This window comes from Ahaetulla prasina, chromosome 8 (genome assembly GCF_028640845.1).
Source record: "Ahaetulla prasina isolate Xishuangbanna chromosome 8, ASM2864084v1, whole genome shotgun sequence".
NCBI lineage: Eukaryota > Metazoa > Chordata > Lepidosauria > Squamata > Colubridae > Ahaetulla > Ahaetulla prasina.
Genome location: NC_080546.1, coordinates 20,920,561 through 20,935,804, shown reverse-complemented (window position 1 = coordinate 20,935,804; position 15,244 = coordinate 20,920,561). Strand labels below are relative to the sequence as shown.

The 15,244-nt window shown below is 41.3% G+C and overlaps 1 protein-coding gene across 1 annotated transcript in view; it reads right to left on the bottom strand.

Moving 5' to 3' along the window:
• GRID2 (glutamate ionotropic receptor delta type subunit 2) overlaps positions 1–15,244 on the bottom strand; it is a 1,015,350-nt gene that overhangs the window by 143,210 nt on the left and 856,896 nt on the right. Inside the window, exon 12 of the mRNA XM_058193169.1 lies at positions 4,625–4,791. Within this exon, the coding sequence (XP_058049152.1) occupies positions 4,625–4,791 (167 nt within the window). The remainder of the gene's footprint in view (positions 1–4,624; positions 4,792–15,244) is intronic.

Below are 15,244 nucleotides of genomic sequence, written 5' to 3'. Positions count from 1 at the left end.
TAATAATGTCACATAAAATACTTCCTTATTTAACAGAATAGTCTGAGAAAAATCTAAACATTCAACACAATAACAAGACATATAAAGCCACCCTGCGCTATGCGGTGACTTGTAACACAGACTACAACCTTAATATGATAAAAAATGATGGCTGCTCAGCATGAAACCTCACGCCGAAGCGGCTCTTGCAGAATATATGCTAATATTATAATATATGCATATTTCTAAGGGCAGTTTGGAAACAGGCATGAGACAATGCAAAATTTATTCAAGAGCATGATTTACACCTCTATGGGAGATAAGTAAAGCTATGGTTTGAACTTCCAGATGTTCAGGTTTTCGTTCTGCTTTTTTTGTGCCTATTCATCCTTCCAATTTGCTGCTGTTTATTGATTGCAAGCAAGACCCATACAAAAGCAATACACAAAAGGGCTAAGCATAACCATATATACAGTGTCCCAATTAAAATGATAAGAATATTTATGATGTAAATTTAGAAAATATAAACAACACAGTAAGAATTAATTACTTAGTTCCATATCTCCTAGTTTTGAAATGACTGTTCTCCAGATTATAGGCTTTTGTTATATATGTCACTTTACTGTAGAATCTGACTAATGTATTAATTCCATAGATCAACCCTGCAATCCAAACCCCCTAGAAATTAGTCTCTTACATGCTTTTCCAATACTGCCCAAAATTAGCAACAGATACGGTGCCACCTTTGTTGTTACACCCTGCATTGTATTGTATTGTATTGTATTGGCTTCCAGTGATGGAACAATAGCACTAACTAACTATTTCGACAACACAATACCAAGAATAGAATAGAATAGAATAGAATAGAATAGAATAGAATAGAATAGAATAGAATAGGGAGGGACCTTGGAGGTCTTCTAGTCCAACCCCCTGCTCTAAATTCTAAAGCAAGGTCTATAAATTCAATTTATGCAACTCTATAAAGTCTTTTTACAGATTGCAGAGAAATAATAAACTATATTTTCTCCATTCACACACTATGCCAATACACGGTCAATCTTTTTATCTACAGAAATCTATATTCACTCCTAAAAAAACCTCTAGAAACCTATATTCACAATCTAGATGCACCTAGTCCTATATAAACCGTCCTATATAAACACGGGCCCTTGATGGAGCTTTTTTCTTTCTCTTTTCCAGGAAGCACATTTACACGGCTTTACAATTTCGAACCACTGTTTTAAATAGAACTGGAACAGGCCCGGGATTTCTCTCTCTTTCTCTGATCAGACTGGGCATTGATGATATCCACAGTTACAATACTGAGATCTGAGTATTGAGGCAAGAAGATCCATGTTTCACGTTTCCTATGTTCATGCCAGAAATCATAAGGCAACTAGTTAAAGTATTTAATATAATAATAATAATAATAATAATAATAATAATAATAATAATAATAATAATAATAATAATAATAATAATAATAATAATTTAATTTGTATATCGCCCTTCTCCCGAAGGACTCAGGGCGGTGAACAGCCAAAATAAAATACAAAAGGAACAATACATACAATACTAAGAACCACCCTTAAAAAACTTATTCAAATGGCCAAATTTAAAATGCAATAACACCCTATAAAATTGACAAAAATTTAAAACCCATAAAATCAAATTTTAAATTTTTTTAAAAATCAAGCCAGTCCAGCAAGGTGGAATAAATAGGTTTTAAGTTTGCGGCAAAAGGTCCTAAGGTCAGATAGTTGTCGAAGTCCAGGGGGAAGTTCGTTCCACAGGGTAGGAGCCCCCACAGAGAAGGCCCTCCCCCTGGGGGCTGCCAGTCAAAATTGTTTGGCTGACGGCACCCTAAGGAGTCCCTCTCTGTGAGAACGCACCGGTCGTTGGGAGATAGAGGACGGCAGTAGACGGTCCCGTAAGTATCCCGGTCCTAAGCCATGGAGCGCTTTAAAGGCAGTAACCAATACCTTGAAGCGCACCCGGAAGACAACAGGTAGCCAGTGCAGTCTGCGCAGGATAGGTGTTACATGGGAGCTCCAAACTGCTCCCTCAATAACCCGCGCAGCCGCATTCTGGACTAACTGGAGTCTCCGGGTGCTCTTCAAGGGGAGCCCCATGTAGAGAGCATTGCAATAGTCCAAGCGAGAGGTAACGAGAGCATGAGTGACCGTGCATAGGGCATCCCGGTCCAGGAAGGGACGCAACTGGCGGATCAGGCAAACCTGATAAAAAGCTCTCCTGGAGACGGTCGTCAAATGGTCTTCAAAGGACAACCGCCCATCCAGGAGCACGCCCAAATTGCGCACCCTTTCCATCGGGGCCAATGACTCGCCCCCAACAGACAGCCGCATCTGCAGCTGACTGTACCGGGGTGCCGGCATCCACAGCCACTCCGTCTTGGAGGGATTAAGCTTGAGCCTGTTTCTCCCCATCCAGACCCGTACGGCTTCCAAACACCGGGACAGTACTTCGATGGCTTCGTTGGGATGGCTTGGGATGGAAAAGTACAGCTGCGTGTCATCAGCGTACAGTTGGTACCTCACCCCAAAACCACTGATGATCTCGCCCAGCGGCTTCATATAGATGTTGAACAGGAGGGGCGAGAGAATCGATCCCTGCGGCACCCCACACATGAGGCACCTTGGAGGCGATCTCTGCCCCCCTGTCAACACCGTCTGCGTCCAGTCAGAGAGGTAGGAGGAGAACCACCGATAAACGGTGCCTCCCACTCCCAAACCCTCCAACCGGCGCAGCAGGATACCATGGTCGATGGTATCGAAAGCTGCTGAGAGGTCTAATAGGACCAGGGCAGAGGAGTAAACCTTATCCCTGGCCCTCCAGAAATCATCCACCATCGCGACCAAAGCCCTCTCAGTACTATATCCGGGCCGGAAGCCGGACTGGAACGGGTCTAGATAGACAGTTTCATCCAGGTACTGGGGTAATTGACGTGCCACCGCACTCTCTACAACCTTCGCCATGAAACGAAGGTTGGAGACTGGATGGTAATTTCCTAAAACAGCTGGGTCCAGGGAAGGCTTCTTGAGAAGAGGTCTCACCACCGCCTCTTTCAAGGCAGCGGGAAAGACCCCCTCCCACAAAGAAGCATTTGTAATTCCCCGGAGCCAGCCTCGTGTCACCTCCTGCATGGCCAGCACCAACCAGGAGAGGGGCACGGGTCCAGTAAACATGTGGTGGCATTCAACCTTCCCAGCAGCCTGTCCATGTCCTCAGGAGTCACATAAGATCTTCAATATTTGCAGAGTATGGTCCAAAAAGGAAAGGTGACTATCATGATGGTGCAATCAAAACTCTGCCTCCTTTTTAAATCTAACCTCACAATTCAGTGGTTCTTAACCTTTTCTTCACCACGATTTCTCTTTAAATACCTTTTGTAGCTGTGGATCATGACCACGGACCCCCAAGACTTACCGTACTTTTTAGAGTATAAAATGCATTCCCCCCCCTCACCAAAAGTGGGTGGAAATGTCTATGTATCTTATACAGTGAATGTTGCCAAAGTCCCACCCATCCCCCACCCTTCGACCTCTGCTTCCCAGCAATTGACCTCCTTGCAAACAACGTGGTCAGCTTCAGCACAGCCTGATTTAGCATGAGCAGTTGATTGGTGGTTGGATCAGCCTCCCAGAATACTGTCTATCAGCTGTTCCAGGCTGAGGGGATCACTGCCGCCCATTGGCACTGACACTGCCCATCGCTGCTGTCACCTATCGCCGCCTCTGCATGCCCCATTTTCAGCCTCTGCACGTCCCATTTTCAGCCTGTTCCAGGAGGCGGGCATAGGTGGCAGCAGCAGTGATCCCCACTGCCTGGAATGGGGCAAAAATGGGATGCAAGAGGACAAAAATGGGGCACGCAGAGGCAGCGATAGGTGACAATGGCGAAGGGCGGTGCCGGCAATCTCCACAGCCTGGAACAGCTGATTGGCAGTATTCCAGGAGGCAATCCAACTACCAATCAGCTGCTCGTGCTAAATCAGACTGTGCTGAAGCTGACCAGGCTGTTTGCTGTTTGCTGCAAGGAGGCAAATTGCTGGGAGGTAGAGGCCCTAGGGTGGGGGCTGGGCAGGGCTTCAGCAAAATTCGCTGTATAGGAGGCAAATTTCTTGAGGCAGATTTTTTTCTTGTTTTCCTCCCCAAAAGCCAGGTGCGTCTTATACTTCAGAACGTCTTATAGTCTGGAAAATATGGTAACTCAAGATTTAAATCATAACATTTCTTCAAGCCTTTGCCGCCTTCTGCAATGACATCGCAGCCCCCCAAGGTCTATGGATCACAGGTTGAGAACCATTGCCATAATCTTCTCTACTGCAACAGCTGTTTATTTACTATGCATTCCAGCTCTTTATCATTGTCTTCCGAGCACATTCAAGCATGTTTTTTTTTAATTCTAGCAAAAAATTGACGATTCCACCCTTACCCCCAATCAAAATCAGCACGATTCTGTTGAGCTGCTTTATGGTCAACTACAATATAAACTATCCTCAGCTTTATTGTTCTTATGGGAGCATCGTAATTATGCCCCAGTGCATTCAGGTATAAATAAGGTGATATATTTTCTGGCACAAACAAAATAAAAAATCTCAGACAACTTCTTCTAACAACATTACCTTTGGGAGAAGACGTCTCTGTAGGGGCTTCCATGTTGAAGAGCAATTCCGTATCCTCGATCTGCAATAGTATTTCCAACGGTGTAGAAAGAACAATCTGGATCATTTAGAGCAACGTATTCCAAAACTGCGGCATCCCAAACAAAGGCGTAATTTCCATATTTGACCTGAAACCACAAAAGAAAATAAATGAGCCAATTTTGCTTTGAATGTTTCGGGGGAAAAAAAGGTTATGAACAGAAGCTGCAATACCCTTTACAGGGTATTTGAAATAGTGGGAGGGTTTATAGCATCATTTTCAGTGAAATGAAAATGAAAAATATCCCAGACAGAAACCTGTTTCATTTATGGGCCACCTTTTTTCATTAAACCTAAGTGGCTAAAGGAAGAGTTAGGCTAGCACAATGCATGCAATGGTATGTGCTGTATGGGGAATTGTCCTTGTTACTGATTCAGAAGATACAATTAATGCTGAATACATTGGGCAGGTTATTAACTGGCCTGTCAACTGTATTAAAATACATACACATATTGCCTCTTTGCGACTAAACCAGGTTCAAAGTCCAAGGTATTATTAGACGAAGTTCTGAACAACTCAATTATGCCAGGCCCCAAGCTATTCCAATCTTCATGGAGGCTACCATTTGGGATGATCAACACAAGTCTTAATTGAAGTGGCACCAATTCTGTCAATGATCTTCTCGCTGCTAGCATTCCAGTCCTAAGGGTCATATGTTTAAATGTTTAGAGAAGACCAATAAGTAGAAACCTTATATTTTAAATAAATAAATATTGAAGTGCATTGTATGGGAAAGAACGTTCCATCTAGGTAGTTTAGATATAGACTATAGCCGTGATGGGGAACCTATGGCACGCAAGCCACAGGTGGCACGCGGAGCCATTTTTGCGGGCACATGAGCCGTTGCCCTAGGTCAGGAAAAAATGGTTAGCCATCACTGGATTATAGACTATAACAGAGGTATCAAACCAAGGGCCGGGGGCTGGATCTGGCTCGCGAGGTGGGGCTGTCCTGGAAATAGAAAAGGACCAGCCTGTGGTGCCTCTGCCAAGGAAAACAGAGCTTGGGAGGGACACCCACGGCGCTCTGAAGCGCCATTTTTGCTGGCAGAGGGTTGCAGGAAGCCGTCGCAGCTGAAAACGGAGCTCAGAAGCCCATTTTCACTGGCAGAGTGCTCGGGCCACCACAGGTGCCCCTGACACAAGTGATGTCAAGCTGGCCACGCCCACCATGGCTATGCCCACCATGGCTCCCTGAGGTCAAACACAGCCCTGATGCGGCTCTCAATGAAATCGAGTTTGACACCCCTGGACTGTAATTATAGACATAGTTTAGATTTCTAGGTCACAAGTGCTGGCAGGAAATAGATAACCTTGAGCAATCTAAGCAGTTGACCTGGTTAATGCTTCTTTGGAAAACCCCCAAGGTTGTAGATTGGATTGGAAGACTGAAAAAGACATGCTAGGGAAAGATGCAAGCAAATCACTTTGATAGTGTTGCCAAGCAAGTAACGTGGACAGGAGAAGGGGACTTCATTCATTTGTTCTGTATCTTCATCAAGATGCTATAGCCTACGCCTCAAGACTTAGATTTCTTTAAATGAAGCAACTATTCATTGTCTTCTCAGTTTCCAAAACTTCCAAGTATGTGCTAAAATTCTAAGTTAAGAGAACAATAATTACTTTAGAAGAAAATCTAAAATGACAAAACCATATTTTTTTTTGGGGGGGGAAATGTTAAAATCTCATCCCCATGATGAATTTTTCCTTCACTTTATCTATAAAATACATCAGTGTCTATAATATTTTGCACAACACAACCCACATTTTTCCTTCATTCCTTCATTCCTTCATTCACGTGCACAATACCATACTGTGGAAATGACATCACACAGTCAGCCAGAAGTTTAGACTTGGATTTGTCATTTTTATTCACCTATTCAGTTCTTCACAAGGACCTAGGCTAGGCAGATGTTGTTGATGGATGGTCTTAAAAGTATCATTGCAGAATATAAGCTGTTCTTAGTAAAGCTACAATTGATTAAAGGTGATTTTGTCAATGCCAATGGTGTTCATGTGGTGCTCCAGTTGTTTTGGGATTATACTCAGGGAACCTAGGTAGTGCTTGACTTAGGATCAGAGGTGGGTTCCAGCAGGTTCTGACCAGTTCATGTGACCAGATCACATGACCCTGGGACACTGTAAATATCATAAATACATGCCAGTTGCCAAGCCTCTGAATTTTGATTGTGTGGCCACAGAGGTGCTACAATAGTCGAAATGTGAAAACGACTATAAGCCACTTTTTCCATTGATGTAATAGCGAATGGTCACTAAATGAATGCTTGTAACTTGAGGATTACCTATACTAACGGTAATATCTTTTCTTTCCTTTGCCACAGTCATTCCCCTCTATTTCCAGGACTTTGTACTTCATGATTTTCTCTGGTTCCATCTCTTCTCTTCTTTTCCTGTCTCCAGCTATTGCAACCTCTACTATCCAAACTATATGTCTTTCTTATTTACAGTTGTTACATTTGGTCTGTTATTTGGCAAATGTTTGTCTGTTTGAATTCAACAATCCCAGAGCACTTAGCTTTTTCATTTTGTATTACTTTGTCTATGTTGTGGTTCCAAACTGTTCATGCTTCCAGGCGAACCTTCTTCTTGTCTTCAGTGTGTTTGATGTTGTCAGCTTGAGGGATGCTTGGCTATTTGAAGTGATACTCTTCATCCAGACCCTTGATGTTATTTCCATAGGGCATCTTGATTCCTTCACTTCTCACTATTCTTCCCTAAGTTGATAGAGAGAGTAGGACATTTGCCCAGTCCAAACACCATTGCAATGTCTTGGCTGTATAGAGGGGATAGTGTTGAGCAGGAATTCTATTTCAGATGGTGTTTTTCTTCTCTTTTTTCTTTTAACCATATTTTATTAATTTTAAAACAAACAGAAAGACAAAAACGTAAATACAACAATACAAAATTACATAAAGACAAAAAAGAAAATTTTTGTGCAGAACTGTGACCATTTACACTACATATCACTACAAAGTTTCTATATTCTATACATTTTACTTCATCAAATTTTAACTATGTCTGAGTCTGTTTTATTCTGTTTTCAAGCCATCTGTACTATTTTCCCAATGATACATAATACTCCAAGTCTGTCTTTCCTTTCAATTCCAATGATAGTTTATCCATTTCAGCGCAGTCAATTTTTTTTTAAATTATTAAGTCCTTGGAAGGCGTCTTTACATTCTTCCAACATTGCGCAAAGGCTAGTCTTGCCGTAGTTGTTATATGTATAATCATATGTCTTGTTTTATTGTTGTAAGTTTTTCTCATTATTCCCAGAAGGAACAATTCCAGTGTATATTCCAGTTGGACACCGGTTATTTCCTGTAACCAATTTTTTTTCCAATATTTTTTCGATTCTGGACACAGCCACCATGAATAATAGTACCCTAGTTCTGCTTCTGTCCGCATTTCCAGCAATTTGGGGTTAAATTTGTATATATTTTTTGCCAATCTTGAGGGAGCCATATGCCAGCAGTAGAACATTTTGTATTGATTTTCTTTATATTTTGCTGATCTTGTTATTTTATAATTTCTGTTTCAAATTGTTTCCCATTCCTCTAATTCAGTGTTGTGCCCTACATTTTTTGTCCGTGCTATCATCACTCCCTTCACTATTAGGGCCTCTGGTGGCTCAGCAGACTAAGTCTGTCTGTTATTAACACAGCTGCTTGCAATTACTGCAAGTTCAAGTCCCACCAGGCCCAAGGTTGACTCAGCCTTCCATCCTTTATAAGGTAGGTAAAATGAGGACCCAGATTGTTGGGGGCAATATTTGTATATAATATACAAAAGGATGAAGACTATTGCTTAACATAGTGTAAGCCGCCCTGAGTCTTCGGAGAAGGGCGGGATATAAATTCAAATTAAAAAAAAAATTCTTCTGCTTTGTCAAATTCCAAAAAATATTTATACAATTTAGTTATTAATTTTTCATCTGGGCGTCAGATGGTGTTTTTCTTGCAGTTTCAAATTGTCCATGTAAAGGAGGTGGGATAGTATAGAAGATTTCTTGATGTTTGATAGCCATGGCCAGGGGTGAAATCTACTTACCTTCACAACTGGTTTGGAAGTGCGACCCTCTGTACATGCACAACCCCTTCTGCGCATGTGCAGAGGGTAAAACACAGGTTACTTCCTGGTTTTAACTAGGAAGTAACAACGACCAGGCCGGTGGGCGGAGCCTCTGAACCACCGGCTGCCATCGCTACCGATTCGGCTGACCCGGTCCGAACCAAGAGCATTTCACCCATGGCCCAACTTTATTCAGTCCTGTTATTTCTAGACACTTGATCCCCAAATCAAGTGGTAAGGAATTGAATGCCTTCTTGTAATCTGTCCATGCTACATTCAAGTTGGTTTTCCTTCTCTTGTTGTTTTCCAGAATCATATCAATTACGAGCCGATCGTTTTTCCCTCCGCTGTTTGAATAGTTTCTTTTCTGCTCAAGTGGAAAAAGCTTGTTTTCAACTAAATCCTATTGGAGTGCATCAAAGTATTCTAAGGGCTGCCACAAAGAAGAGGGGTTCAATCTATTCTACAAATCACTTGAAGGCAGGACAAGAAGCAACGGATGGAAACTAAGGAATTTGTTTCAGTAGATTTGTAAGAAAGAAAATGGAGCTGTTCTGTATTTAAACCTCCCGTCCAAAGCTTACACTGATTGATGACTTTGGCACATACCGTATTTTTCAGACTATAAGACACACTTTTTTGCCTCCCAAAAGGGGGTGGAAATGTCTGTGCATCTTATAGGCTGAATATTACCTAAGCCCCGCCTGCCCACCGGTCGTTTTTTTGGCCTCCGCACACCCTGTTTTTGACCCTTTTTTCCGGCCTTTTCCCAGCCATTTTTCAGGCCATTTTCAGGGATTTTTGAGCCCATTTTGAGGAAGCCAACAGGCCTGAGTTCTATAGCCCATTTGTTACTAGATGTTTAGGATATCTAACATCTAGCCTGATCTTTGACTTGGCCAGGGACCAATCCAGTATGAGTTTGTGTAAATTACGTCTCACCATAATGTTTATGGGAGAGACACTCTTTGTCTAGGTCCTCTGATGAGACTTATCTTCTTCAGAGCACACAAACTCCACAACCATATCAAGATAGTGCCTGGGATTATTAATTATTAATATTAATTCAATGTGTATGACTACCTATATTACCATATTTTTTTCATGTATAAGACGATACTTTTTCTTAAAAATATTGATCTAAAAATGGAGGGGCATCTTATACATGCAGGCCCGAGAGGAGAACCGCGGTTGTGAAATTGCCGATACCTTATCTCTGCAAACTAGCATCACGAGCTAAACTTCCGATTGCTTAAAATATTGATTTCTAAATTTTGGGTAAGAAAAGTGTGTGTGGGGTGTCCTATACATGGGAGCATCTTATAGATGGAAAAAATTGGTATCTAAGAACTCTGGTGGAGCAGTGGTTAGAATGCAGTATTGCAGGCTAATTCTGCCGACAATTCAATTCTCACCAGCTCAAGGTTGACTCAGCTTTCAAACCTTCCAAGGTCAGTAAAATGAGGAGCCAGATTGTTGGGTTGCAATAGGCTTGCGTGCGCACACACTGCTTCTCCGCATGTGCAGAAGCCTCTGGCATGGATGGGCGGAGCCTCCCACTGCTGCTGCTACCGGTTTGCCTATCCGGGTAGAACCGGTAGCAACCCACCACTGCACCCAATCCTCTCTCATCTTTACATCAGCTATTTCCCAGGTATCTTCATGTATATCTGCTATTTCATCAAATAAATTCTTTTATCAGTTGTGTTGGCTTGATTCTTTGCACACTGTCTTTTTTCTAGCTGACTGAAGAAGATGGTTGCTTTCTCTCATGGGTCCCACACTGTACATTTTCTTTAATACTCCAACCAATGATACTATCTCTAAAGGAAAGCCAAGGGAAATTCATTAAATGTGTAAAGTCAACATGGAATAAATATGTAACGTCTTATAAAATAAACAATTTACAGAACAGGCTTCTTGGGCTAGGTAAATCAAAAGGGAATTATCAAGAAGAAAATCCTGGCAGAATATTAAATTACACCCTATCCTTATTAGATTACTGATCAATGTTATAGATGATATTTCCAAAATCGGTTTACTTGTAGGAATTACTGAAATGTACTGGGCTAGCTCCTCCTTTCTGAGATGCACCAGAGACATTTTTGCCCTGTGATGCATGATCTGACTCACACCTTTACCCCAAAAGCATATTTCATGGTTTCTTGCATAAACAAATCCAAGGGTAGGTATGTATAAGGGGGTGAAATTGCTCACGACTTTAGCACTGAAGAGAAACTTTAGGAAGAGATCCAACGAGATAATATTGGGTTGATTTTGCTAGCTTCAGACTCTTAAGATATTGATACCGAATGGTTTGTCAACAGGACTATATTTTATGCCATCAATCTGTAGAGTTTAGAAAAAAGCAAGTATGTGTGTATGCTATTCTTCTTCTCTTTCTTTCACCTGTTCCCTAGATCTTTGACTTTTATGGCTGCTTTCTAAATCTAGAGTATTGATTCACAACCACTCCATCGAAGCAGGGAAGTAAATTCCCTGACTGAAATGTAAAATGATTTGTATTTGCATGAATACATGGACAGGAGAGACCATTAGCTCCAGGTATCCAAATAGCAGTGGCAATAGTTATTTATAATAGTATAAATAGTAGCAGCAATAACATTTAGATTTATATACTGCTTCACAGTGCTTTCCAGCCCTCTCTAAGTGGTTTACAGAGTCAGCATATTGCCCCCAACAATCTAGGTCCTCATTTTACCAGCCTCAGAAAGATGGAAGGATCAGTCAATCTTGAGCCAGGGAGAATTGTCGAACTGCCGGCAGCCGGCAGTCAGCAGAAGTAGCCTGCAGTACTGCATTCTAACCACTGCACCACCAGGGCTCTGTAGGAGCTCCAGTTTCTCCACTGCTCAATTTGTCCTATCATTTTCAGCCTCGGAATATTTCCATTTAATACATATTGCTAGTGTGATATATTGCTCACAGTGTTGGACTAGAATTGGAAAGACAGAACTCCCTGGATGTCTGTGGGTTAACCATTTTTTATTGGGCTAGTTTACAGCATTACTGAGCTAAAACAACGGAGGATCTCCATGTAAACTGTTCTTAGAGGTCTTAGAGAAAAGGTTGGTTATGCATCAAACCCTTACACTTCCTGAATCCAATATGGTTTATATCAGTCATTCTGGACATAAATTGTTTCAACTCCTACCCTCAAAATGACGCTATAGAGCACTGCACCAGAACAACTGGACACAAGAACAGTTTTTCCCTGAACGCCATCACTCTGCTAAACAAATAATTCCCTCAACACTGTCAAACTAGTTACTAAGTCTGCACTACTATTAATCTTGTCATCATTCCTATCACCCATCTCCTCCCACTTATGACTGTATGACTATAACTTGTTGCTTGTATCCTTATGATCTATATTGATTGTTTCCTAGTATGACTTGATTGCTAATTTGTACCCTATGACTATCATTAAGTGTTGTACCTTATGATTCTTGACCTTATGATTCTTGATAAATATTTTATTTTTTCTTTATGTACACTGAGAGCATAGGCACCAAAGGCAAATTCCTTGTGTGTCCAATCACACTTGGCCAATAAAGAATAAAGAATTCTATAAAAAAAACCTCACATCATCATGGCAGCATCATGTGATGTATCAAGACCCCCCCCTTTGCTAAATAGGGCGTGGGTGTGGCCAGCACGTGACATATCTGGCTCGTGGGCCGGGAGCTTGACAGCCCTGGTTTAGATCCTTAAACTACTTTTCTTCCAGAAGATATCTAAGGTTTCAGCCTTACTTATTATCTTAGGCATAGAATATGTTAATTCAGAGCTGCCCATAGATTTTTTTTCATAGCAGTATGAGGAGGAAGAAATCAATATATAGAGAAGCATAAACTTAAAAATGATGAGTAGATCAGCTTGATCAGCAAGTGTGGAAAATGGAAATATCAGTTAATTCTATTTCTGCCTGGTTTCTGATGCTGTAATCACTTAGTGGTAAATGTAGTTTCAGGGTTCAGTTAGAAAATGAACGTTCTTTCTTTTAACAAATGCTACTATCTTTCTACTTGGAATGTTATAAATACATTAGATATCTTGGATAAGGAGAAAAGAAAAATATGATTTCATTTATTTGCTATAATTTTCAGGCAATGATTGTCCTTCAATCCAACTCATGAAAAGGAAAAGGAAAGGAAAGAAAAGACAGGGATTGATTTAAAGATGGAAAAATTCAAGATAACAAGGTTAAGGAACAGGATGGGTAAGTTTGAAGAAGAAGAAAAATTACAAAGGTTTTCAAAATCCATATACATTGATGTGTATGAGTAGTGCAGTGGCATAGAGGTGGAGCTCTCACCTCACGGTCAGGAGGCTATAAGTTCGATCCTAGGTAGCGGAAGATATTTCTCTCTCTGGGCATAATGTGAAAATATCTGGTGCGAACTCTGCATTGGCGACAGGAAGGGCATCTGGTTGGTAAACACTCAGTTCCATTCAGTTGCCCTTATTCCACCCAGATACAAGGGATTAAAGGTATAGGTAAAGGTTACCCTCGCAAATATGTGCTAGTCATTCCTGACTCTAGGGGGTGCTGCTCATCTCCGTTTCAAAGCCAAAGAAACAGCACTGTTCGAAGACATCTCGGTGGTCATATGGCCAGCATGACTAAACACCAAAGGCGCACATAACGCTGTTACCTTCCCACCAAAGGTGGTCCCTATTTTTCTACTTGCATTTTTAATGTGCTTTCGAACTGCTAGGTTGGTAGAAGCTGGGACAAGTAACGGAGCTCACCCCGTTACAGGGCACTAGGGATTCGAACTGCTGAACTGCCGACCTTTCGATTGACAAGTTCAGCGTCTTAGCCACTGAGCTACCATGTCCAATCATGCAAGGGATTACGGGGTCAGTAAAAGACAAAAAATATACCTTGATGTGAATCTTAGTAGCATGATGAGGGAAGGGAAGAGAACCAAAAAAGCAGTTCAGAATTGTATGTTGACCATTCCTGTATTACTGACTAATTTGTTTTGAGGCTACAGAGGTACCATTGTTGACTTACCTGCTACATTATGTATTACCCAGGATCTTTAGATTTTTGCAGTCTGAGTTCATACCAATGAATGCTAAAAGAGGCTATACTAGGAATTTAAATTCAAGATATACGAGTCACCTTCATTAAATTATAATGCAGATGTATTATTGGTACAGGCAGGCAGACACTTCTGGTTGCTTATAGCATTTTTAGGCCTAATCTCAGTATTATCGTCTGAAATAGATGAACTTTCAAGTTTTTTTTTTCTCCAGCGCTGCAACTCTATTACCCAGAAGAAGTAAAGAAAAGCTGTTCAAGATAGGACTCAATCATCTGAATATCATATCCTGCACAGAGCACATTTGAATTCCTATATTCCGCATTTCTACATTATTATATTGCCATTTCATGTGGAGATAATGGTATTTCAGAGTAGTAGAAAATTGGAATTTGGGACACAGGCTTTCTTCCATAACCACTTGGGATCAGCAAAGCAGAACTAGCATAAAGGAGACATATTGTCATTCATCAGGAATCGTGATTTTCCAGTTAAATAGGGTAAAAAGTATGAGCGCTACCAACTAAGTCTTTATTTCCATCACATTTGGCTAGTACTCACACATATCTGCTACCGCCAGGGAGTCATTGTGCATGAGTTCGAAAGGAAAAGTATGATCATTTGATGAAAATCCCCCGGTTGATATTACAAACCAGACAATGTTTGAGTTGATAACACTGAATTGGAAGTAAAGCTACTAGATATACTTGTGGCTCATATAACTTGTGTTAATTGTAAAATATATTTTTGAACGATATATATATAACAACGCTAGTGATAAATCGATCATTTTCACATGAATGGTTACTGATAGCTTGTTCTCAAGACTTCCTTTACCTGCAGCTATATATACACAGCCTAGCTGAGAGCGTCTGAGTTACTCCACTACTGAGTTTGCACCAAATTAAGAAGGTAGGAATGCAGGATTATAGGAGTTCCTATGAATCTCGGAATGAATTTATTATAGGATCAGTCAGTTCTTTTCTGGTATCAGATAACTAGATAATGAAGTGCGTGAAGGGGCAGCTGAGAATTCTCCTAAATTGCCCTATCTCAGGGATCAGCAACCTTACACACTCAAAGAGCCACAAAGGTCCTAACTGGAAGCCCTCATTCAATTCTGGAACCAACCGGAAGTCCGATTCCCCCACCATAGAGTCTCCTCCTAGCACGGCGTCCTTTTTCCTCTGCCGACTGGAAGTCGGTTGCCTCACCATATGTCTCCTATTTGCAACATCCTTTTCTGTCTACCTGTCCTAACCAAGCCCTATCAATTGTGGAGCCAACCAGCAACAGGGAGCCACAGCAGAGGGATGAAAGAGCCACATGCGGCTCCAGAGCCACGGGTTGCTGACCCCTGCCCTATCTAATGAAT